The sequence below is a fragment of the Mastigoproctus giganteus genome, chromosome 6 (assembly GCF_048544385.1).
Source record: "Mastigoproctus giganteus isolate SK-2022 chromosome 6, ASM4854438v1, whole genome shotgun sequence".
NCBI lineage: Eukaryota > Metazoa > Arthropoda > Arachnida > Uropygi > Thelyphonidae > Mastigoproctus > Mastigoproctus giganteus.
In genome coordinates this window covers 213227797-213254001 of record NC_143580.1, presented here as the reverse complement: position 1 = coordinate 213254001, position 26205 = coordinate 213227797, and the positions used below count along the sequence as shown (strand labels likewise).

The window sequence follows — 26205 nt, the reverse complement described above, 5'->3', positions numbered from 1 at the left end:
TTTTAAACTACCGAAAAGTTACTGTAATATTTAGTGAAACTACATGAATGGAATATAGTAGAATAAGGAATCGTGAAAACTGAAAATAAAAACAGTAAAAATGAAATCCAAAACCCATAAACTATTTAAAAATAAAGAACGTATCAAACTTTCCCACAATATGAATTAAAGCTGAACATTTAACATAAAGTGACCAAATGAACTTTAGGAAAGAAAGCACAATTCACTTCATCCTTAAACAAACTTTAAGGATGAAGTGAAAGTTTATAGGGAGGTTTCAGAGACTAAAATGATTGACAATACTGCCTTATAAGTCCTAAGCAAACATCCATTGTATTTTTTAGAAGGCAAGACAAAGGGGGAATGCCAGAATGCTTTTATCATACTGAAATACTCTAAAAAGGCAGAATATACAGGAAAATTAGAAAATAGTGTTACAATTTCAAACATTTATTTATTTACATACTTGCAAACTTTTCATGTCAGTGATGGTGGCCTGGATTGAAGAATCATTTTTCATAAAGGTTTCACAACTCTGTATTATCTGCTGCAAATGAGAATTTGTTTAATCAGCAATTTTCAGGTTGTGAATTCACTCCTTATGTGATCTCCTCATTCACCAGACCTAACCCCACTTGATTTATATTCCCTGATTTCATCAAATATGCAGTCTTATCCACCATTACCACAATCCATCGGCAAACTGAAGGACTATTGCTATTTCCTGAGTAATTCCTAATATGCCCACTAAAGTGTGGTAGGAGATCAAATTTTATTGGGCTATTTACTACACCCATATTGAGCACTTGTGAACTTTATGTATTTGTCTTAATTTTCGTGTCATTTAATTTCCCTTTCATTATGAAAAATAAAGTTGTTATAAATGTTTGAAGTTACAAAACTGTTTTCTAATTACCCTGTGTATTCTGCTTTCAGGGTGATCAAGGCATTCTTGCTCTCTGCTTTGTCTTGCCTTTATAAACATTAAAATTTATAAATGAATACATAAATGTTTAAATATAAATAAATAAATGTCCTTCAGTTTACTGATGGATTGTGATAATGGTGAATAACAGACTGCACCTTTGATGAAATCAGGGGATATAAATCAAGTGGGGTTAGGTCTGGTGAATGAGGAGACTACATAAGGAGTGAATTCACAACCTGAAAATTCCTGATTAAACAAACTCTCATTTGCAGCAAATAATAGAGCTGTGAAACCGTTATGAAAAATGATTCTTCAATCCAGACCATCATCACTGACATGAAAAGTTTGCAAGTATATCCAGACATAAAACACCAGTAACTGTCTTTTCACTAAAAAAAAGTTCAAAAGCATAAAGCATAAAGTTCAAAGGTTTTTCTCAAAACCTTTGAACTTTAAGCAGAAAAGCATCAATTTTAAGGTTTCCACACAAAGCAGATACCCTGTCAGGCCACTCACTGCTCTGCACTGTAACATTGTGAGTGCTGAGTTCCTGCTAACATGGATAACACTTACTTATCACTGCAAAAAAAAAAAATCAATGAATGTTTTGTTATCATGCCAATGTGTCAGAACTGAATATTTTTCATTTTTCTTTGTTACTATCTGTGACTTCTTGTAACATGTATACACCAATGAGCCAAAACATTATTACTAAGTACCTAATATGATGTTGGTCCTCCACGTGCAGCCAAAACAGCTCGTATCCGGCGAGGCATGGACACTACAAGATTTCTAAATGTGTCTTGTGGTATCTGTAACCAGCAGATCCTTTAACTCCTGTAAGGTACATGGTTGAGAGCTGCAGATCAGAGTTGCTGTTCCAACACAAACCACAGATGCTTGATGGGATTGATATCTGGGGAATTTGGAGGCCAGGGCAATACCTGGAGGTCTTCCTCATGTTCCAAATACCAGTCTCGAACAATTTGGGCAGTGCGGCAGGGCACATTATCCTGCTGAAAGATGGCACTGCAGAGGGGAAGACCATTGCCATGAAAGGGTGTACCTGGTCAGCAATGATGTTTAGGTAGACATGTAGACGTCAGAGTGCCTGGCACATGGATGACAGGGTATCCCCACAGAATATCGCCCAAAACATGAAAATGCTGCCACCAGCTTGTTTTTGTCCCACGGTGCAGCCAGGTGCCATCACTTCCCTAGGTAAATGACACACACATACCCGGATATCCACATGGTGCAACAGGAACTGTGATTCATTGGACCAGCCGACCTTCTTCCAATCACTCAAGGTCCAGTTTCGATGCTCGCGTACCCAATGTAAGTGCTGTTGCCAGTGAACTGTGGTTAGCATGGGCACTTGGAGTGGCTTGAGGCTATGCAGCCCCATTTTCAGCAGGGTTCGATGTACTGTGTGTTTTGACACATTACTGCCGTCACCAGCATTCAAATTACTGGCAAGTTGCGGCACAGTCGGCCTTCTGTTGCCATGTACCTTCCGGGAGAGCCTTCACTCACCTCAAGCATTGATGAGCCATGGTCGTCCAACACCTTGCTGGTGGTTCGTACGTTTCCCCTCCTCAGACTACTTTCGGTAAGTACTAACCACAGCTGACAGTAAGCACCCCGCCAGCCGTGCCATTTCGGATACTCTGACCCAGTCGCCTGGCCATTACAATTTGGCCTTTGTCAAACTGGCTTAAGTCCGCTACCTTTCCCACCTGAAGTACAAAAGTAACACTGATTAACAGAGCTCAGTATCAGGTGTTTTTTTTTTTTTTTTACCGTGTCCCAACCCGTGCACGCGCTGTAGTTCACTTTGCAGTTGCAATTCATCGTTGGAAATGGGAAAAACTGGTGTAAAACTGATCAAATGCACATTTGATAAAAAAAAAAAAAAAAAGTTTGCTTTATTGGAATTGTTTTTACGGAACAATATTGGAACAGCAGTTTCCTGGATGTATATTTGATCTTCAAACGAAATTTCAAGAAAATATTTCTATTGTTGGCGGCATTACAAACTTCGAAAACTGGTGTGCAAAATAAGAAGGAAAAAAAAAAAAACATCTGCTAGAAATAACGGATTGTTTCTTGAAGTGCATATTCTTCACAAAACTGCAATATTTTCTAACAATACAAAGCTAATTATGGCTAACTACGGCTAACGGGTCGTTAAAAAAGTATTGTTAGAAAACATTTCAATATTTCCTTGGTATGCTTTGATGTTATCACAAAGAGAGAAATTATTTTTTAGTACACAAGCCAAATAAATTCATCCTCCACTGTCATATGCTGTTCTGAACTGCAATAAAAAGATATACCCCATTGAAAAATAGATTTACTCCCTATCTCTTCTTTTATTTTACTGTGGGGAGGTTATTTCCCACACAACAAGCTGGTGACAGCTAAATGTGGTGCTGTTTTTTGTATTCTCTCTATCTTGGGAACCCTGACCGTGCAGTTTTCTGGAGTATAAACAAGAAATTTGACTGAAGAACCCTGTGAGGTCGGCATTATTATTAGCATTAGTAGAGGTATTTGATGCAAGAAAGCAAGCTTATGCAGCAGCAGTAAAAAAAAAAAAACTCTCTCTCATTTCACCCCTCCGTTTGTTCCAAATACCTGCCCAGCTCAGCCTTAAAATTTATTTAGGCTATCAACTTCCACAACAAAAGATAGAAGTCTGTTCCGCACATCTATCCTACAACTGTCTTTCTTCAATTTGAATTTATGCCCTCACAGGTGATTATCCTGAGCAAGAGGAAGAAATACATCAGCATTGAGAATGCTCAAACCATTCAAGGCTTTATACACCTCAATCAGATCACCTCGCAGGAGCCTAATCTCCAGACACTGTAATCTACAAAACTTAAGCCTCCCTTCGTTCCATTCACTAATCTTGTTTCCCTTCTTCATATCTGCCTGCGCAATTACCCCCAGGTCCTTTTCATTCTCTACCACTGTCAGTGTAGTACCACAGAGTTGATAGTTGATAGGTTGCTTTGGGGTTATTCCTTCCCATATGTAATACTTTACATTTGTCAAGGTTAAACTTCATTTGCTACCACTCAGCCCATCTGCTCAACTTTTCTAGATCCTGTTGCAGCAGCGAACAGTCATTAGTATCATTAACAACCCTGTCAACCTTCGTATCATCAGCAAACTTGAACATTAAGCCTGATACACCATCATCAATATAATTTATAAATACAGAAAACAACAAAGGACCCAACACTAAGCCCTGAGGGACTCCACTAATAACATTAGTCCACGAAGAGCAGTGTCCGCTGATTACCACTCCTCCCACTCAACCATCCCTTTATCCATAGCAGCAATTTGCATCTAATGCCACACTGCTCCAATTTGTGGTGCTAAATGTGGTGCTGTTTTTTGTATTCTCTCTTATCTTCCATGTGCAACAGTATCAAAAGCCTTTCTAAGATCCAAATATATAATATCAAAGTTATTCCCTGCATCCAGTTCCTTTGTGACCTCATCATAGTATCCAATCAAATTGGTCAGACAAGAATTCCCCTTAACAAAACTATGCTGTGTCTGAGCTATAACTGAAGTTTTGTCTAAATGATCCTGCAGTGCTTCTTTAATCAGTGCCTCCATTAACTTCCCTGGAACAGAAGTTAAACCAACAGGTCTCTAATTACTTGTGTCGTCCTTTGATCCTCCTTTATGAATTGGGGTCACATTCGTACATCTCCAGTCAATGGATCCCCTGAGTCCAGGGAAGCTCTCATAATTATGGCTAAGGCTTTGCTTACTTCCTTTGCTGCTTCCTTTAATATAACTGGATACATCCCATCCAACCCAGGTGCCTTTTTCATGTTTATCTTCAACAATTTTCCCTCCACATTCCTCTCAGTTATTACAAAATCATTAGCATTAGCATTAGTAGAGGCATTTGATGCAAGAAAGCAAGCTTATGCAGCATCAGCCAAAAAAAAAAAAAAAAAAAGTAACATAAATAAATAAAAATAACCACTTCCACTTCACCCCTCTGTTCGTTCGAAATACCTGTCCAGCTGAGCCTTAAACTTATTTAGGCTATCAACTTCCACGACAAGGGATGGAAGTCTGTTCCACCTACCAACCACCTGCTGGCTAAAGGCAAATTTCCGCACATCTATCCTACATATGTCTTTCCTCAATTTGAATTTATGCCCTCTCAGGTGATTATTCTGAGCAAGAGGAAGAATCCCATCAGCATTGAGCATGCTCAAACCATTCAAGGCTTTGTACACCTCTATCAGATCACCTCGCTGGTGCCTAGTTTCCAGACACTGTAATTCGCAAAACTTAAGCCTTTCTTCGTAAGAGCACCCCTTTGTCCCATTCACCAATCTAGTTGCCCTTCTCTGTACTCGTTCCAGCAGCTCTACATCCTTCTTGAAATGAGGCCTCCAGGCCTGTATACAGTACTCTAGGTGTGGCCTGACCATTGCCTTATACAAGGGAATAATCACCTCCTTATCCCTGCTAGAAAAATTCCTATATATCATTAACAATACACCATGAGCTACTCTTGCAGCCCGTCTGCACTGCTCAGAGAACTTCATATCTGCCTGCAGAAAAACCCCCAGGTCCCTTTCACTCTCTACCACTGTCAGTGTAGTACCACACAGTTGATACGTTGCTCTGGGGTTGCTGTTTCCCATATGTAGTACTTTACATTTGTCAATGTTAAACTTCATTTGCCACCTCGAAGCCCATCTGCTCAACCTTTCCAAATCCTGTTGCAGCAGCATAGTGTCAGTAGTGTCCTTGACAACCCGGACAACCTCGTATCGTCTGCAAACTTGGACATTAAGCCTGATATACCATCATCAATATCATTTATAAATACAGAAAACAATAAAGGACCCAACACTGAACCCTGAGGGACTCCACTAATAACATTAGTCCACGATGAGCAGTGTCCATTGATTACCACTCTCTGTCTTCTCCCCCTCAACCACCCCTTTATCCATAGCAGCAATTTGCCTCCAATGCCACACTGCTCCAATTTGTGCAGCAGTCTTCCATGTGCAACAGTATCAAAAGCCTTTCTAAGATCCAAGTATATAATATCAAAGTTATTCCCTGCATCCAGTTCCTTTGTGACTGCATCATAGTATCCAATCAAATTGGTCAGGCAAGACTTACCCTTAACAAAACCATGCTGTGTCCTAGCTATAACTGAAGTCTTGTCTAGATGATCCTGCAGTGCTTCTTTAACCAGTGCCTCGATTAATTTTCCGGGAACAGAAGTTAAAATCACAGGTCTATAATTACTTGTGTCAACCTTTGATCCCCCTTTGTGAATTGGGGTCACATTTGCACATCTCCAGTCCATGGGTACCTCCCCTGAGTCCGAGGAAGCTCTCATAATTATGGCTAAGGGTTTGCTTACTTCCTTTGCTGCCTCCTTTAATACAACTGGACAGATCCCATCCACCCCAGGTGCCTTTCTTGTATTTATCTTCAAAAATTTCTCCTCCACTTTACTCTCAGTTATTACAAGATTCTCTAGCTTACTGCTAGAGTTGAATACACCTCTGGCACTCCCCTCGCTGAATAACTCCTCATGTGTGAATGTCGATGCAAAATATTCATTTAGTTTGTTAGCTACCTGAGCAGGGTCATCAACAGTTGACCCATCGATCTCAAGTGGACCAATCTGATTCATCCCCTTCCTTCTAGAGTTTACATAAGTAAAGAACTCTTTGCTGTTTTTCTTCGCATCCCTTGCCAAGGATCTCTCGTAATCTGCCTTCGCCTGCCTAACCTCCTTTGTAACTTGGTTACAGATCAACTTGTATCTATCATAGGCGTCTGTGTCACGTGTTAATTTGTATGTATCCCATGCATTTTTCTTCTCTGCCATATGCCTCATTAGTTCATCTGACATCCATTTAGGCCTAAACCTTGAACAATATTTCTTAGTTGGTATGTAAAGCCTAGTAGCTTCCAAGATAAGTTCTTTGAATCCTTCCCATTTTGAATTTGCTGTTGGCAATATCATCAGTTGATCCCACTGTATAGAATTTAAATACTGTCTCAGTCCATTGTAGTTGCCTTTACGAAAGCAATACCCGTTCCCTTTACCCCTAATGGTAGTTACCTCTTTGAGTAACTCCCACTTCAGCACACTGTGATCACTGCCACCTAGTGGTTCATTTATCTGCAGATTCTTAATGCATGAAGAATCACTACTGATAATCAAATCAAGAGTATTACTCCCTCTAGTTGCCTCCCGAACATGCTGATGTAGAAAACAATCATCCAATAAATCCACAAAAGCCTTGCTACTGTGTGAGTGACCAGCCCCCAAATTCCAGTCAATATCTGGGAAATTAAAATCCCCCATTATAAGACTCTCTGATTTACTGGCCCACTCTATTAAAAAAACAAGACAATCTTGATCAAATGTCACACTTATATTTTTTTACTCACAGGGCACTGTTCATTATGAAGTTGTCTCCACCATACGGTTCAGGAATACTACAAAACAGTTCTATGGTGATTGCATGATGCTGTTCAGAGAAAATAGCTAGAAAAGTGGGCTCCCCAGATTTGGTGTTTATATCATGACAATGTTACTGCATACTCAACACTTGCCATTCAAGAATTTTTTGAAAAGCATGCTACCACTATGGTCTCTCATCCACCACACTCACCAGATTTAGTTCTGATTTCAACCCCCCCACAAGCTGAAAGTCCCCTTGAAGTCACAGACTTGTAACAACTGAAAATTATTCAAAATTCAGCACAGGAACTATTAACAATTTCAAAAGCCTGTCAGGAATGTTTCCAGAATCGGTGTATACAGGGTGATGGAGATCCATCTATATAACGAGTAAGCGTCATAATTTCTTAGGCCTATAGCACACTCCTACTCTCAATTTTGATCTCCCAATGCTTATGTCACACCAAACTGACTTGACACCGCACTATCCAGCAATGTTGACTGGTTGCACTTCCTTGGATTTTATGTATTTCTTAACTAATAGCATAACCCCTCCTCCCTTCCTATCCTATCTATCCTTCCTTCCTTCCTTCCTTTACACATTATACTCCCCAAATTCCAATTTTGCATTCCTTATATCTGTGTGAAACTACGCCTCTTATATCCCAACAATATTTGCCTTTGATGTTTTGACCAACACCTCAAATTGATCAAATTTATTTACCAAACTCCCAGCATTGGTGTATATGCAAGTATACATGCACCTGTTCCTATTCTTAGCTACCCTATATAACAACACATGTGTGTACTGCAATAAACTCCCAGGAGTCTCTGAAATACCCTGCATCTTGTTTTCCAAGCTGCTGCTCATTCCAATAGAAGCAGTGCAAGAATCACTTTCACCTCTGCTAGCAGCTACTGTTAATCTATTAGTCCATGTATCCCCCCCCCAATCTAGCAGTTTTCGAACCCACCTAACACTGCCTCGATAGCATTAGCAAATATTCTTGCACTCTTTCTATTTAAGTGTATCCAATTCCTGTAGAAGTAGTCTCTCCTTCCTGTTAACAAGCACAGACCAGGCTGAGAAAACCTCTACCCCTCGAGCCTTGCACAGTCTCTCCAGGGCCGAATTGAACGATAAGGCTCTCATCATATACTCCCTCCTATTGTATCTGGACAAAATTGCAGACACTTTCAAATTCAACCCTAATTCACGGCTTTTTTTCACCAGTGACCTGTATTTGTTAAGTAATTCTGCCGGTCTCCTACTCTTAATATCATTAGTGCCAATATGTATAACAATATCACCTTTTGTGCCCTTAAAAGATATCTGCTCTACAATGTCATTAACCTTTGCCCCTTGCAGACATACCCTGGTCCTGTTCCACCTATCCTTTTTACACAATATGTTCCCCATTTCCCTTACAATAGTCACCAACTACCTAGTTCCTGTGGGACCAGCGCATTCTGCTTTGGGGGGGTTGCCACTGTGTTTCATGATGATCAAGTGCAAGCTCTGGCATTGATGTGGGCAGCTGAGAGAAGTTCATGAGTCCCTCAGTTTAGATCCTTCGAGGGCATCCATTCTGTACTCCAAGCTCTCATATAGGCTCATAAAAATGATAAGTTATCGCCTGATTTCCTTACACTCCTTACATCGCGCGCACACAAAGACATTCCCCTTGGCAATATCATGTCACGTTCCTGATTTTTCCAAACATCAAACAAGCAGTGCATTTTAAATGGCTGTGATTCAGAGGGCAACTGCCCCCCTCAGTTTTCCTCTGAGCCATTAGCTTGAGCCTTTTGCTTTGCTGCTCTGATCTGAGTCATGATTTCGATTCAATTTCAATAAAATTTCAGTACAAAATTATAACCCTAAACTTATATCCCAATGCAGTTATAAAACAATATAAATTTTTTTTTATTTTCAGTATTGAGTATTATCTCCGAGTTTCGTTATATAACTTCCGTATCAAGTTATGTATTAATTAATTAATGTTACGTTTGTAAAATCTAAGTCATTATACAGTCAGTCCTCGTATAACACGTGTTTACATTACATGAATTCGATCATACACGATTTATAAATAGGGGAACGATATCTTATATAACACGAACTGAATTCGTTTATGCATGATTCGCTTTTGTGTTTACAAGAAATGGCAGTCGAACGCAGAATCACCCCAACCGAACGCAACACGATAGGAATGAAGAGAAGATTCTGAAAATGTATTTATGTTTCTTATATCAGTGAAGGGGAAACACATTTCACCATAATAACGTAAAAACCCATACAATTCCAGCTATTAGTATTATCGCAAATGCAATTAGATCAAGTTTACTACCAGTTTATAACAGATTCCACTAGCAGAAATGCAACTGAAAATTGTTTTTATTGTTTTATGGTAATAACCCCTAGAAATGTGCTTTAGTAAAATGTGAGGTGTTAATAGTGTATCTCTGCCTTTGGTGTTGTTTATTCAGTTGCTACATGCGCACAGCTTTCTTTATGTGTATCAAGCGTACCTCCTCGTTTTGTAATTTTGCTTTATTCCCTAAAAATTAGTAAAATAGAATAGAATAGAATAGAATCTTTAATTGCAGCAATGATAGACATACAATTAGTCCCGTCACGGCATGGTGGTGCCAGGGGTTAACAAATCATATTTACAAAAGAGATACACATGAGAAAAAAAGATAAATCAGATTATTAACAAAGCACAGTTTTACATTTTCAGTTCGACGAGGATACCCTTCCTGTATTTTTTTATTATTGACCACTTCTTGGAGGTCCCCATCGATGGCTTGCAGTGAGGGCAGCATTTGCTTTGGCAGGAATCTTTAAATACTTAAAAGGTGTGAAAAGGAAGCATCCTGGTGAAGACACTACAGATTCAGAGAGAAAAAGAAAAGCAATATCGATAAACAGAGGCGGACTAGGTCAAAAATTCTTATCCGGGAAAATTTATAGTGGCCAAAATCACACCGGCCTCTGGCCAACTGGGGTTTCTCCGGTAAGGCTTATGGCCAGTCCGCCTCTGTCAATAGAGAAAAAATATGAAATTGTGAAAAGACCATGTGATATTGCACATGCTACAGACCTAAATGAGGCAATGCCGAGAATTATAAAGAATGCAGAGAAAATAAAAACAACTTTCATAGCAGGAACAACTCAAAGTGCAATTAAAATCCATTAGATTAAGACACAAGAATTGGAAGAGATGGAACCGCTGTCATCTGCTTGGATAGAAAATCAAACAATAAAGAAGTTTGCTTATGATAGAAGCAAAAGCATTAGCAATATTTTATTACATAATAGTCGTAATAAAATACTTACGTATTTTATTACGATTATTTATTGTGTTTGGTAATGTTTTTGTTACAAATGTGTGTTCAATCTTGGGTGGTCAGCACCTAACCCTATTTTGCCCATAGGGCCTGTTGTTCATATTGCACGATTTTGCATTGCACGAGGGTTTCTAGGAACACAATTATCGTGCTATATGAGGACTGACTGTATGTATTTAGTTAAAAAAAGTACAATTTAATTGACAATGAAGTTTAACAAGATTAATAAATTTTACTGATTAATTGATAATATTATATGCTATATATACTAAGCTAACGCTATCTAGTACGGGATATAACGCTGTATTGTATAACAATGGCGGCAAGTTACGAACGGTAAATCTACGGGCACTAAGTATTAATTAACTTCCAAAATCTCACTATCTAAATTCAGAATAAACCAAGGATCTTGACTAGGTCTATAAGATACTTATAGAAAATAATTTAATATAACAATTAAGTCAATAAAGGTTAAATATAGCTAAAAACTCTGCGTTCGCCAGAGATGCAAAACTTGTAAAACATATGGATGGGATACCCTTACCAGTACTAAGTAATAACCTACAAACTTCGCCTGCACAAGGCTACTCTCGTTCCCGAGTATACATGCTTGCTTGCACCAACCAAGTGAAAAGAACTTTATTACTAAGCAAGTGAGCACACACAGTAAAACATAAAATGGGAAATGACATGTGGCACAGATATTAAGAGATAACATATATTAAATTTAGTACAAATAAAGAACATAACACAGAACAATGGTTCCCAAACTACTGAGATCTATGGACCCCTTCAAAATCCAAAAAACAAAAGTTCACGGACCCCTACAAAAAAAAAAAAAAAAAAAATATGTTTGTGCGTTTTTTTTTTTTTTTTTTTTTTTTTCACTGTAGCTTCCAAGAGATGAATTACATTTCCACTGTGGGTTCCAATATATGAATTTTCTTGATTTTGTGTTAGTAGATATAATACATATTGAAGAAAGGAAATACAATATTTTTGCTTTTCAAAAACAATTCGCTGCAATTCTTTCCGTTACGTTTCTTATGCCAAGAAATGGTTGCGTATATTTTTTTTTATCCCTGTCGCCTACGTCATTCACCTTAGTAACTTCAAAGTCAATTATGGCTCCGTGTAAGTTGATTCGTTCTAGCTAGTGGTACCGCGATCACAGGAAATTCAAACGTATGGAGTGACATGTTACATGATCAAAGTGATTGCTCGCTTGTTTTTTTGAGGGCATAATTACAAAAATGCATATATGATCGTACATTTTTGCTGTTTTTGAGTTAATAGTTTTTTCTGAACTTTAAAGGTAGGAAATCAAAGGAAAAAATTCTGTTTATGTATATTGAGAGTTTCAATTTTGTAGATTGAGTAGAAATTTTAGAAATAATTAGTTTCTTTTGTGAGGGCAATTTTAAAATTAGGCTTAAAAATGGCCAGACTGTTTGGAGGTTAGGTTAATGCTAATGCTGTTTTCTAGCTAATGCTAGAAAACAGCATTAGCATTAGTAGAGGCATTTGATGCAAGAAAGCAAGTTTATGCAGCATCAGCCAAAAAATAAAAAAAAAATAAATAAATAATAATAATAATAAATAAATAAATAATAATAATAATAAATAAATAAATAAAAAATAACCACTTCCACTTCACCCCTCTGTTCGTTCGAAATACCTGTCCAGCTGAGCCTTAAACTTATTTAGGCTATCAACATCCACGACAAGGGATGGAAGTCTATTCCAGCAACCAACCACCCGCTGGCTAAGGCAAATTTCCTCACGTCTATCCTACATCTGTCTTTCCTCAATTTGAATTTATGCCCTCTCAGGGGATTATTCTGAGCAAGAGGGAGAATCCCATCAGCATTGAGCATGCTCAAACCATTCAAGGCATTATACACCTCTATCAGACCACCTCGCCGGTGCCTAGTCTCCAGGCACTGTAATTTGCAAAACTTAAGCCTTTCTTCGTAAGAGCAACCCTTTGTTCCATTCACTAATCTTGTTGCCCTTCTCTGTACTCGTTCCAGCATCTCTACATCCTTCTTGAAAGGAGGCCTCCAGACCTGTATATAGTACTCTAGGTGCGGTCTGACCATTGCCTTATACAAGGGAATAATCACCTCCTTATCCCTGCTAGAAAAATTCCTATATATCATCGACAATACACCATGAGCTACTCTTGCAGCCCGTCTGCACTGCTCAGAAAACTTCATATCTGCCTGCCCAACCACCCCCAGGTCCCATTCATTCTCTACCACTGTCAGTGTAGTACCACAGAGTTGATACGTTGCTCTGGGGTTGCTGTTTCCCATATGTAGTACTTTACATTTGTCAATGTTAAACTTCATTTGCCACCTCTCAGCCCATCTGCTCAACCTTTCCAGATCCTGTTGCAGTAGCATAGTGTCAGTAGTGTTCTTGACAACCCTGCTAACCTTCGTATCGTCTGCAAACTTTGACATTAAGCTTGATATACCATCATCAATATCATTTATAAATACAGAAAACAATAATGGACCCAATACTGAACCCTGAGGGACTCCACTAATAACATTAGTCCACGATGAGCAGTGTCCATTGATTACCACTCTCTGTCTTCTACCCCTCAACCACCCCTTTATCCATAGCAGCAATTTGCCTCCAATGCCACACTGCTCCAATTTGTGCAGCAGTCTTCCATGTGCAACAGTATCAAAAGCCTTTCTAAGATTCAAGTATACAGGGTGTTTCAGTTAAACGTTTCAGAACTTCTAAGAGGGGTAGGGTACATCCTGACAACTCAAAATCATATAGCAATGTGGGGTCGGAAATGCTTTCCTGAAGCGGTGTTGTACACAGAAGCACCATAAAGAAAAGAGACCGTAAGTGAGAAATCGTTTTAATAATACATGAAAAGAAGCAAAAGGTACATGGATTAAAGTAAGTGTTCGAAGTTTCTTCCACGGGCTACAATGCACGCCTCACATCTCCGACGCATGGACATCCGAACATTCTGGAATACTCCAGGTGAATTTCGAATTTCTTCGGCAGCTACTGCGATTCTTGCAACCAGCTCCTCAGCATTGTCAACAGGGGTGTCATAAACTAGCGATTTCATATGACCCCAGAAATAAAAATCAAGACATGATAGGTCGGGTGACCGAGCAGGCCAACGCACGGGGTCCAGCGTCCAGGTCAACGTCCGATCCACTGTTGACCAAATGTGACATCCAGGTAGTTACGAACATCTCCGCTATAATGGGCAGGGGCTCCATCGTGTTGGAACCACATTGTCTGTTGCGTCGATGCAGAAATCTGTTCATCTCTCAAAAGTTGTGGCAATACTTGCTGCAGAAAGATCAAGTAGATAGGTCCGGTTAGACGACACGGTAACAGGTAAGGTCGGATGAGGCGATCTCCCATAATACCGGCCCATACATTGACCGAAAATCGAATCAGTGCTGCACGACGTCGTATTGCATGCGGGTTCTCGACCGCCCAGATATGGTCGTTATGCGTGTTGAAAATTCCTTCCCTTGTGAAGGATGCCTCATCGGAAAACAACACTTCAGCAGGAAAAAGGGGATTTGTAGCACATTTTCCAAGGTACCACTGTGCGAAAGCAATATGAGGTGCATAATCCTCCGGTTGCTGTGTCTGGACACGCTGCACGTGAAATGGATGCATGTCTTGTTCTCGGAGAATCCTCCAGACGCTGCAATGGGAAACCCCGACTGCGTTTGCTAGACTTTGTGTACTCGTTCTTGGATTCCCCTGTACATGCTGCAGCACATTCTGTTCGACGGCTGGAGTCCGTGCTGTTCTTACCCTGTCCCTGTCAGCTCTTTCAAATGAACCTCTCTCAGCTAACCTCTGGTGCAGTCTTGCAAAGAAATTATGACTGGGAATACGCCTCGTCGGATATCGTTCCGCGTACAAACGCTGTGCGGCTGGCCCACTACAACACCGCTTCAGGAAAGCATTTCCGACCCCACATTGCTATATGATTTCGAATTGTCAGGATGTACCCTACCCCTCTTAGAAGTTCTGAAACGTTTAACTGAAACACCCTGTATAATATCAAAGTTATTCCCTGCATCCAGTTCTTTTGTGACTGCATCATAGTATCCAATCAAATTGATCAGGCAAGACTTCCCCTTAACAAAACCCTGCTGTGTCCGAGTATTAACTGAAGTCTTGTCTAGATGATCCAGCAGTGCTTCTTTAACCAGTGCCTCCATTAATTTTCCAGGAACAGAAGTTAAACTAACAGGTCTATAATTACTTGTGTCGCCCTTTGATCCTCCTTTGTGAATTGGGATCACATTTGCACATCTCCAGTCCATGGGTACTTCCCCTGAGTCCAAGGAAGCTCTCATAATTATGGCTAAGGGTTTGCTTACTTCCTTTGCTGCCTCCTTTAATATAACTGGATAGATCCCATCCACCCCAGGTGCCTTTCTTGTATTTATCTTCAAAAATTTCTCCTCCACTTTACTCTCAGTTATTACAAGATTCTCTAGCTTACTGCTAGAGTTGAATACACCTCTGGCATTCCCCTCACTGAATAACTCCTAATGTGCGAATGTCGATGCAAAATATTCATTCAGTTTGTTAGCTACCTGAGCAGGACCATCAACAGTTGACCCATCGATATCAAGTGGACCAATCTGATTCATCCCCTTCCTTCTAGAGTTTACATAAGTAAAGAACTCTTTACTGTTTTTCTTTGCATCCCTTGCCAAAGATTTCTCATAATCTGCCTTCACCTGCCTAACCTCCTTTGTAACTTGGTTACAGATCAACTTGTATCTATCATAGGCTTCCATGTCACCCATTAATTTAAATGTATCCCATGCATTTTTCTTCTCTGCCATATGTCTCATTAGTTCATCTGACATCCATTTAGGCCTAAACCTTGAACAATATTTGTTAGTTGGTAAATTCTAGATAAATTCTAGGCTTTACTTACTAGGCTTCCATTATAAATTCTTTGAATGCTTCCCATTTTTAATTTGCTGTTGGTAACATCATCAGTTGGTCCCACTGTATAGAATTTAAATACTGCCTCAGTACATCGTAGTCGCCTTTACGAAAGCAATAACCCTTCCTTTTACCCCTAATGGTAGATACCTCTTTGAGTAAATCCCACTTCAGCACACTGTGATCACTGCCACCTAGTAGTTCATTTCCCTGCAGATTCTTAATGCATGAAGAATCACTACTGATAATCAAATCAAGAGGATTACTCCCTCTAGTTGCCTCCTGAACACGCTGATGTAGAAAACAATCATCGAATAAATCCACAAAAGCCTTGCTAGTGTGTGAGTGACCAGCCCTCAAATTCCAGTCAATATCTGGGAAATTAAAATCCCCCATTATAAGACTCTCTGATTTACTAGCCCACTCTATTTCCCCGTACAGTTACTTATTATACTCATCAGAGTCATTAGGCCTATAGCACACTCCTACTCTCAATTTTGATCTCCCAATGCTTATGTCACACCAAACTGACTCGACACTGCACTGTCCAGCAATGTCGACTGGCTTTACTTCCTTGGATTTTATGTATTTCTTAACTAATAGCATAACCCCTCCTCCCTTCCTATCCTATCTATCCTTTCTGTAGACATTGTACTCCCCAAATTCCAATTTTGCATTCCTTATATCTGTGTGAAACTACGCCTCTTATATCCCAACAATATCTGCCTTTGATGTTTTGAGCAATACCTCAAATTCATCAAATTTATTTACTAAACTCCTAGCATTGGTGTACACGCAAGTATACATGCACCTGTTCTTTTTCTTAGCTACCCTAACATAACCTATGTGTTTGTTTGTACCCCAATGATTCCTAGCAGTCTCTGAAATATCCTGCATCTTATTTTCCAGGCTGCGGCTCATTCCAATAGAAGCAGTGCAAGAATCACTTTCACCTCTGCCAGTGGCTACTGTTAATCTATTAGTCCTTGTATCCCCCCAATCTAGCAGTTTTTCAACCCACCTAACACAGCCTCGATAGCATCAGCAAACATTCTTGCACCCTTTCTATTTAAGTGTATCCCATCCCTGTAGAAGCAGTGTCTCCTGTTAACAAGTACAGACCAGGCTGAAAACAATTCTACCCCTTGAGCCTTGCACAATTCTTCCAGCGCCGAATTGATCGACAGGGCTCTCACTATATACTCCCTCCTATCGTGTCTGGGCAGAATTGCAGACACTTTCAAATTCAACCCTAATTCACGGCTTTTTTTCAACAGTGACCTGTGCTTGTTAAGTAATTCCGCCAGTCTCCTACTCTTAATATCATTAGTGCCAACGTGTACAACTATATCACCTTTTGTGCCCTTAAAAGATGATATCCGCTCTACGTCATCAACCTTTGCCCCTGGCAGACATATCCTGGTCCTATTCCACCTATCCTTTTTACAAAGCATGTTTCCCGTTTCTCTGGCAATAGAGTCACCAACAACAACTACTAGTTCCTTTGGGTCCAGTGCATTCTGCCTTGGGGGCTGCCGCTGTGTTGCGTGATGACCAAGTGCAAGCTCTGGCATTGGTGTGGGCAGCTGAGAGCTTGCTGGGCCCCTCACTTTTAATCCTTCGAGGGCATCCACCCTATCCTTCAAGCTCTCATATAGGTCCATAACAATGCTGAGTTGTCGCCTGATTTCCTTACACTCCTTGCATCGCGCACATACAAAGACATCCCCCATGGCAGTATCATGTCCCGTACCTGACTGCTCCACAAACATCAAGCAAGTAGTGCATTTTAATAGGCTGTGATTCATAGGGCAACTGCCCCCCTCAGTTCTCCCCTGAGCCACAGCACTCCCATTAGCTTGAGCCTTTTGCTTTGCTGCTCTGGTCAGAGTCATGATTTCGATTTAATTTCAATAAAATTTCAATTTTAGTACAAAATTAAAACCCTAAACTTATATCTCAACACAGTTATAAGTGTTATCTACGAAATCCCTTTATATAACTTCCGTATCAAGTTAAGTATTAATTATTTATTTTTTACTAATTATTTATGTTACATAACCCAAGTCGTTATATGTATAGTTAAAAGTACAATTTAATTGACAATGAAGTTCAACAAGATTAATTATCTGATTAATTGACAATATTATGTACTATACTATACTATATTAAGCTTATGCTATCTATTTCGAGATATTCTGTATCGCGTAACAATGGCGGCTATTTACGAACGGTAAACACGTGGATTTGATACCCTTTCCGATACTAAGTAATACCTACAAAATCTCTATCTAAGTTACTTTAATCTAAGTATCGTAAATAAGAATATAAAACTACTCTAGAAAATAAGTTAATATGCCAATTTAAGCTAATAAAACAGAAAATAAATCAGAAAAAAACTTCTCTGTTCCAGGAGCGGCAAAAATGTACATCCGCACAGGATACTCTAGTTCTCGTACTCGAGATGAATAACATGAATAACAATAACAGAACAGAAGATTGCAGAAAAAGACAACAGAGTTTTACTTGGGTATTCTGGGTTTATAAGGCCTGCTCTTGCTAGCTGGAGAAAGGGAGTACCAAGTCCCAAAAAATCTAGCATAGAGCTATAAGCAGGGAGAGAATGGTAAGAAACAGGTTAACACTTTTGCTGCTGGCTTTTTTGATGAGGGATTGAGTCATTCTGGATTGGGGAAAGGGCAGAGACATTTTTAGGCTTTCTTTTCACTATGACTGAATTAGTCAGCCTCTGGTGAAGGTTACGTGACCAAGATATCCAGTTTTTCTTCTGTCATATCAGAAGGAAAGTTCTAAAAGTCAAGTGGTTAGCCCCTCCAGGTGAATTAAAAACCCAATGCTGCATATTTGCATTATGATGCAGTGAACAGGTTAAACAAGTTTACAATTTTTAAATGAATTATTATTCATATTTTGCAATTAGCTATGCAGGGACAGAGGGATATAGAGAATTGCACATTGATCATTCAGCTGCAGCCATGGGGAGAGATTATCCTAGGACTGGCCTCATTAATAAATAACAGATAAACATATTAAGTCTCATTTTCTCAACATCACCATCTTTTCCCATTAAAAAGCTTCTTGTTGGGTTAGGATATATCATCATCATCCCATCTTCTTGGCCTTCCTCTACTTTGTTTGCTGAGGGTGTCTCCAAGTTCTTTTACTATTTTTGCCCACCAGTCACTATCCTTCCTATTTATATGTTTTTCCAATTTGATTCTCTTATATATCCATTCATTAATAGGTTGTATTTTATACACTGTTTCTGATTTCCTCATTTTTAACTTTGTCTTAGTGTTTCTTTAGTTATTTTCCTTAGTGTTTTCATTTCTATGGTTTCATTTATTTATTTTATTTTTGCTGTTGTTCCTCTTGTCTCAGCTGCATATGTTATTACAGGTCCTACTATCAATTTATATATTTTAACTTTAGCATCCCAACAGATGTTTGAATTCTTTCAAATTGTATTATTTAACTCCTCTAATATTCTACTCGCTTTCAATGCTGGTTCTTCTACTTCTTCATGAGTTACTCCTGAACTATTTACCTGCAATCCAAGGTAGTTAAATTTCATCATTTGTTCTATCATTTTCCCTTTCACTTTCTTCAGCTTGATAATTCAAGCTGAGGAAAGTTGGACTCAGTGAGTCTATTTATTCATTTAGTTATTTCTTATGTATGTCCTTGTTCTGCTTTGATTATGCATTTACTATGTGTGTGTAAGTCTCCATAGCCGAGTGGTCGTGGGAAAGAGTGCAAAAGCACATGCTCTTTGAGAATACCAAAGTTTAAGCCTCTGATTGCTAAATATGGTCAACCTGCACTGGATCAACATGGCAGATTATGGTCCATTTCCCTCAACATGGCTTGATCCAGCAGTGGATTGACAATAGCTGCAGATTTATTATTATTATTATATATATATCTGATTACTTCTATTAATTCTGATTGTATATTGTGCGAATAGTACTGCATTTGGCATTTTAGTTAATGTCTGTCTCAACCGTCTGTTGCAGCAATTTGCATTACGTTCGAAATGCAGTTCTGTTCATGGCTGTTATATCCAGAGGCCCTCTGATGAGACTAGATCTGAAAAATCATTCGGTTCTTGTTCCTTGTTTTGTTCGTCTTATATCTATTTTCTTTTGTGGTTGGTTTAATGTGTCATTTTAGTGATATTTTACATTTTTAGGCCTCAGCATTATCTAAAGTCGGCGCCAGTCTAAATTTATTATTTATTGGCTTATAATTTTGACTATATTTGCCCTATATTTAATGTTTCTAAATTTTTTCAACACATATTCCTACCCTGTATCTTATATTTCCACTTCTGTCTTTGTTATTTGTTTCTTCACTCATTTCCCATTTTTTTTTTATATATATGTACACTGGTGTTCAAAGAAAGTGAATCACCTAGGAATTTCACATTTATAACCCTTTTTGGCGATGGTATGTTACATTAATGACTAGCAGCACAAACAGAAATATAAACAAAAGATATTTATCAATAGTTAAGGCAAGGCTGAGTAATATTTGACAGGTGCTCTCAAAATATTCCAAAATGAGCATTTGCAACCTTTTTACAACAGTTTTGGTAAACATGACAATTATGGCTGAAATGTTATCAGAAGCCCTCAATTTACTTTAGTTTATCATTTTAAATGGAAAACAAAATGAAAAGTTCACCAGGTGCAAACTAATATTAAGCTGAACCGCCTCTTGCCCTGATGACAGCAGCATACTGAGGCATTGACACGATCAATTTCTGAAGATAATCAACTGATAGTTTGTGGTTCCAAACATGAATTATGGCTTCCTGAAGTTCATGAAGGGTCCTTGGTTTCTTTCTGGCAACTGCAGATTCCTCACGATGCCAATGGTTCTCTATAGGATTCAGGTTCGGGCTATTTCCTGGCCAGCTAACAGTTGTAATGGACTATTCTTCCACCTGTAACAAATGTAAACACATTACTGTCGAACCTCTAATGCAGAAATGAAACTAAAGTAACTACAGAAGTGCTTACTTACACTTTTCGCCCGATGACAAGTCAACAGAGTCGTTCTGAAAGATGCATTACTTGGTAGGTTGAAATGGTCTCTAATGGTTGGCAGCAATTTGCTTTCCAATATAGCCAGGTAACCATTTGCATTTACGGAACCTTTTATAAACTGCAGGTGACCTACTCTGCGATATGAAATGCACCCCCATATCATGTGGCTGGTAGGGAATTTCACTGTAGACACCATACAGTCTGAATGGTATTCTGAATGGACCACTGCTCAGGGGTCCATTTTACATGCTCCTTACACCAAATTAATCGGGCCATTTTCGTTTTGTGTGTGTGAGGAGGGGCTTCTTCTTAGGACGACAGGCTACAAGTCCATTTTTTGAAGAGGCATCTTGACTTTTACTGCACTTGCTACCACTCCTGTATGTGCTTTCCATTCTCCTTTCACAGCTCAGACGAAGAAGCTTTACGGTTTTTAAGGCATAAGCACTTCAAAATGTGGTCCCATTTTGGTGTAGAGACTCGTCTGCATCCAGTTCCTTTTTTTTTTTCCTATCAGCAGAACCAATATTCTTGAGTTTGGAAAGAAATCTACTCACTGTCGACTGATTACAAGACTATAAGCAATATCATGGAACATCCTTCCTCACGTAAAGCAACAATAGCAATCTTTCTTCATGGCATCAACTGCACATAATTAGCCATCCTGACATAAGTAAGGATGACTGCAACTCTTGCAGAGCGTGCTTATATAGCTGAAAGTAACAACTGATGCAATATTACATCACCTACGCCTGTCAATCTTATCTGATGCAATCTGTAAGAACTATTGCATACTTACATTATTCGGACGACAATTACAATTTTAAGGGGTGATGCACTTCTTTAAACACCAGTGTGTGTGTGTGTGTGTGCGCGCGTGCGTGTGTGAGATTACTTCTATTTCTCAACATAGTTTTATTAATAAATTGCTAAAAATATCACTTATTAAATAATAACAAACATGATTAATAGCAGGGAAAGCTAATACAATGTTTGAATGGCATGTTGCACAGGTTACCCTGATCTAAATACTTGAAAAAAAAAAGCACTTCACATGAATAAAATTTAGAATATATTTATTACTAATAGAATCAAATGATCACACATTTCAGGGTTGTTTCTCTCCACTTTTTTAGTGATTGTGATCTTTCTGTTACACTATCACAAAAATGCCAAAAGACAAATATCCAAAGTTGTTTACACAGGTGAAGTGCTTTTACAGTAAACCCCCGCTTTTTGCGGGGGTTAGGTTCCTAAGAAATGCCGCGAATACCGAAAATGCGAATACTGAGTTATGGCTCTCATAGTAATAAAGGGGTTCTGTTCCAAATTATGAAATATATAAGAAAAACTAGTCTAAAAGTACCTTCATAATATGACTATGTACACATATACAGTACATAGTGAAATGCAAGCATATGGCATCGAAATGAAAATAAGAAACAATTTAATATTAAATGTAATATTTATTAGAAATTTCAAACAAATCTTTCAAACCAGCGCCTTTGCTAGCTAAAAAACTTATCCCGCCAGTGCTATCACCAGTTTCGCTAAAGTGTTGATAAAGGTGTTTTGCTTTTTCACGAATGATGAGTGAACTTAAGAGAATTTTATTTTGAGTTCGGTCTTCTATCCACAGATTTAAAGCTTTTTCTAATTTAACATCACAAGTTACAGAGCAAATTTTTGAAGCAATTAGCGCGTTTTCACGGACACTATGGTGGATTTTTTCTTTCGATTTCTTGATTGATCGTACCGTTGACTTATTGATTTTATAATGTTTTGCCACTGACGAGACACTTTCACCATTAGAAATTGTCTAATAACTCAATTTTATTCGCTAACGTCATCACCTTCTTTGATCATTTCACATTTCCCTTGTTATTCATAGCTATATTTTTGTATGGGTTAGAAAGAACTTGTCCACAATAAAGTCACTTTCTTCCGTTAACACACTTGAAAAAGTCTGTTTTACACCGCAAAATGGTAGATTTATCACTTTTGTAAGCATATAAATTAAAAGCAAACGATGAAACCTTCATGACAAGCGCATAGCACATACTGAACAAGGATTAGCGAGAAACATCCACACTCGCGATTTTGTCACCCCTCTCCCCAACCCACTGAGCGCTGTTTTGACCGGGAAAGATAATTTTAGTCACGCCCATGTTTTTTTATGGCAGAAAATGTTCATGGCACTTTAAAATTCACATTTTTTTAGGTTTCATTTTATATTAAATCAGCGACCACGAATACAGATACCGCGAATAGGGGGGGTTTACTGTATTTCTATTATTTCAAGTATAAAAAGAAAAGAATTGATTCAAAATATTCATCTGCCACATAAAAGATCACATTAAAAATTCATCATGAAAAAATACTGATATGTATAATAAAGTTACTAAAAGAATAAGTTACTTTTGGGTTTTTTTCTAGTAAAAATGAAACATAGAAAAGTTGAAAAATTTAATCCCAATATATATATATATATATATATATATACCTTTAAAAATTCTATACAGCCATCAATGTTTCTTGGAATTTTATTTTCCAAGTTTTCCTAAAATAGAAAAGAAAAGAACTTTAAATATAATTAATTAAAAACAAAGCAACAAAAACTTTACACAAGTAAAATTAGATTTCAAAGTATTGATTCTCTACTAAATGTCGCCAATTAATAAATTTCTGCATGAATTACTTTCTAGCAGAATTTTACTGCTAATAAATAACATATTATATGTATACAAGGGTAGGATCAAAAAGTGCTAGGAATGAATTTTTCAAAATAACTATCTTGGTTATTTCTTTGACATTTTTACCAATTGGTATTACAATTAAGAATTCTCTTTTTTTTTTCTTTTTTTTTTTTTTTTGAAAAGAGGTTTTGTAAAGTAGTTAGAGTGTTTGAAAAGGTATTCAGAAATTATTATTACATGATGGGTTGAAGCACTATCATGGAGTTATTCACAATATTCCTTGTTCGCAGATCAGGTTTCCTTTCTGACAACGCTGCTTAAGCTCTTAATGATTTCTTAGAAGACAATCTATTAACAGTACAACCTCCTGGTATGATATAAATTCATAATGAATTATGCTTTTGTAATCAAAAAATAATTCTAGCATAATTTTACCTTTATGCCTGTATCCAAATTTTTTTTTCCCATAGGAGACACCAGAGGCTTCTCTTCATAGGCCTGACATTTTTTCTGTAGATTGTAAAGGAATTTAATCAGAGTACTCACAAGCTTTAGCCATGAGCCAATATTCACTTAAGGACACAGGCATATTAAGGATTTCAGCATATTAAATTGTTTTCATTTTCTGCCATTAGTATTGCATCACCTGCATAGCAGATTATATTTAATTTTTTATTTTCAATTATAATTCCTTTATTTACTCCATTTACTAAGAACGTAAAGAACAGAACTGAGAATTTTATGTTTCGATTCAAGTAGCAATAATATTGAAATAAAAAAATAAAGTATCTCCCTTTCTCTCTCTCTGAAACACTGTTTCTGAGTTTAGGTCACATTTAGTTAAAATTAGATTATGATTTATAAAATATAAATTGAGGAAATTTAAGTGAAATATTTTGTCATGTATCAGACATGCTACATCAAGTTAATTGGATTAACTGATTGATAATAAGTTTTTTTATAAATTGCTAGGATGATTAATATAAATTGAAATGAGTCTGAGATGAGGCAGCGGAAAAGTGTGCGAGGAAGTTAGAATTAATTAATATACAGGAATTCTACAAGGCCTTTTGATGTTTTATGAGTTTTTTCCTATATAATATAGGAAAAAAATTCTATATTCTGATGAATTCTATATAATATAATTAACTGAATGCATAACAGAGTTTATTAGAAAAACTTTGAGTACAAAGGCAAGTAAGGCTCCTAGAGTTGATGGCATACACCCAGTAATTTTGAAGAAGGCTGCCAGGGAGTGTATTAAATCAATGAAGTTAATTATGAGAACATATTTCAACTTGGGAGAGATTCCTTTGCATTGGAGAAGTGTCAACATATCACCAATACATAAAGACGGTGCAAGAGCGAAGTCAGTAACCACAGATTGGTTAGTCTGACTATGTTGGTAGGGAAAATCTTATGGGGCAATGAGTAAGAGTGCAATCCTTTACTTTAGATATGTATGTCATTCTGTACAGCACACAACATGTTTTTGTTAAGGGAAAATCATGTTTAACTAACCTGATAAGCTATTTTGACACAATTACTCATGAGCTAAATGTAGGGAACAATTTCAGCAGTTTATTTGGATTTCAGAAAGGAATTTGATTCAGATCTTCATGAGAGGTCACTGTATAAGTTGGAACATGTCAGGATAAGTGGAAAAATTGTAAGATGGATTACTGCTGCAGAGCAGAAGGCAGAGGGTTGTGATTAATGGATGTTCTTCAGATTGGTATAAAGTCAGAAGTCAGAAGTAACCGCAGACAAGCCATGATCTGCACAGAAAAGTAAAGGAGATGGCTGGAATGTATAAGAAAAAGACCAGGTGCACATAGCTGACAAAACAGGGAAAGCAGTGATGGATTTGAAAGGCAAAAAAACAGATCTGGAAAAAAGTATATATATCACAAGATGAAGAGACAAAAGGAAGTATAAAGGAAAAAGATCTTGAAGGCCCAAAGATACTTCAAAGTGAGGTGATGAAGGCTTTGAAAATGGCAGAGTGAAAAGGCTGCTGGAGACGATGGAACAGCATTAGCATTAGTAGAGGCATATGATGCAAGAAAGCAAGTTTGTACAGCATCAGACAAAAAAAAAAAAAAAAAAAAAAGGCCCCTACCATTTCACCCATCCATTCACTACAGATGTTTGTCTAGTTCTGCCTTGACTTTATTTAAGCTGTCAACTTGTTCCAGCAATCAACCACCTGCTGGTTAAAGGAAAATTTCCACACATCTATCAATTTAAATTTATATCCCCTCGGGTGATTAATCTGGGCAAGAGGAAAAATCCCATCAGCATTGAGCTTATTCAAACCATTCAAGGCTTTATACACCTCAATCAGATCACCTTGTTGCCTAGTCTCCAGACACTGTAATTTGCAAAACTTAAACCTTTCTTTGTAAGAGCAGCCATTCGTTCCATTCATTAATCTTGTTGCCCTTCTCTGTACTTGTTCCAGCAGCTCCACATCCTGCCTAAAATGAGGTCACCAGCCCTGTATACAGTATTCAGGATGTGACCTGACCATTGACTTATACAAGGGGATGATCAGCTCCTTATCCCTGCTAGAACATTTTCTATATATCATTAACAAGTCACCATGAGCTATTCCTGCAGACTGTCTGCACTCTGACTGCACAATTACCCCAGGTCCTTTTCATTCTCTACCACCCTGAACGTAGTACCACACAGTTGATACATTAC

At 38.0% G+C, this 26205-nt stretch overlaps 1 protein-coding gene across 1 annotated transcript in view; it reads right to left on the bottom strand.

Annotated features, from left to right (window-relative positions):
• Nucleotides 1-26205, bottom strand: part of LOC150084933 (cyclin-dependent kinase-like 4) — a 109140-nt gene that overhangs the window by 6211 nt on the left and 76724 nt on the right. The window contains exon 8 of the mRNA XM_090375657.1: nt 23304-23360. Coding sequence (XP_090231783.1) covers nt 23304-23360 — 57 coding nt within the window. The remainder of the gene's footprint in view (nt 1-23303; nt 23361-26205) is intronic.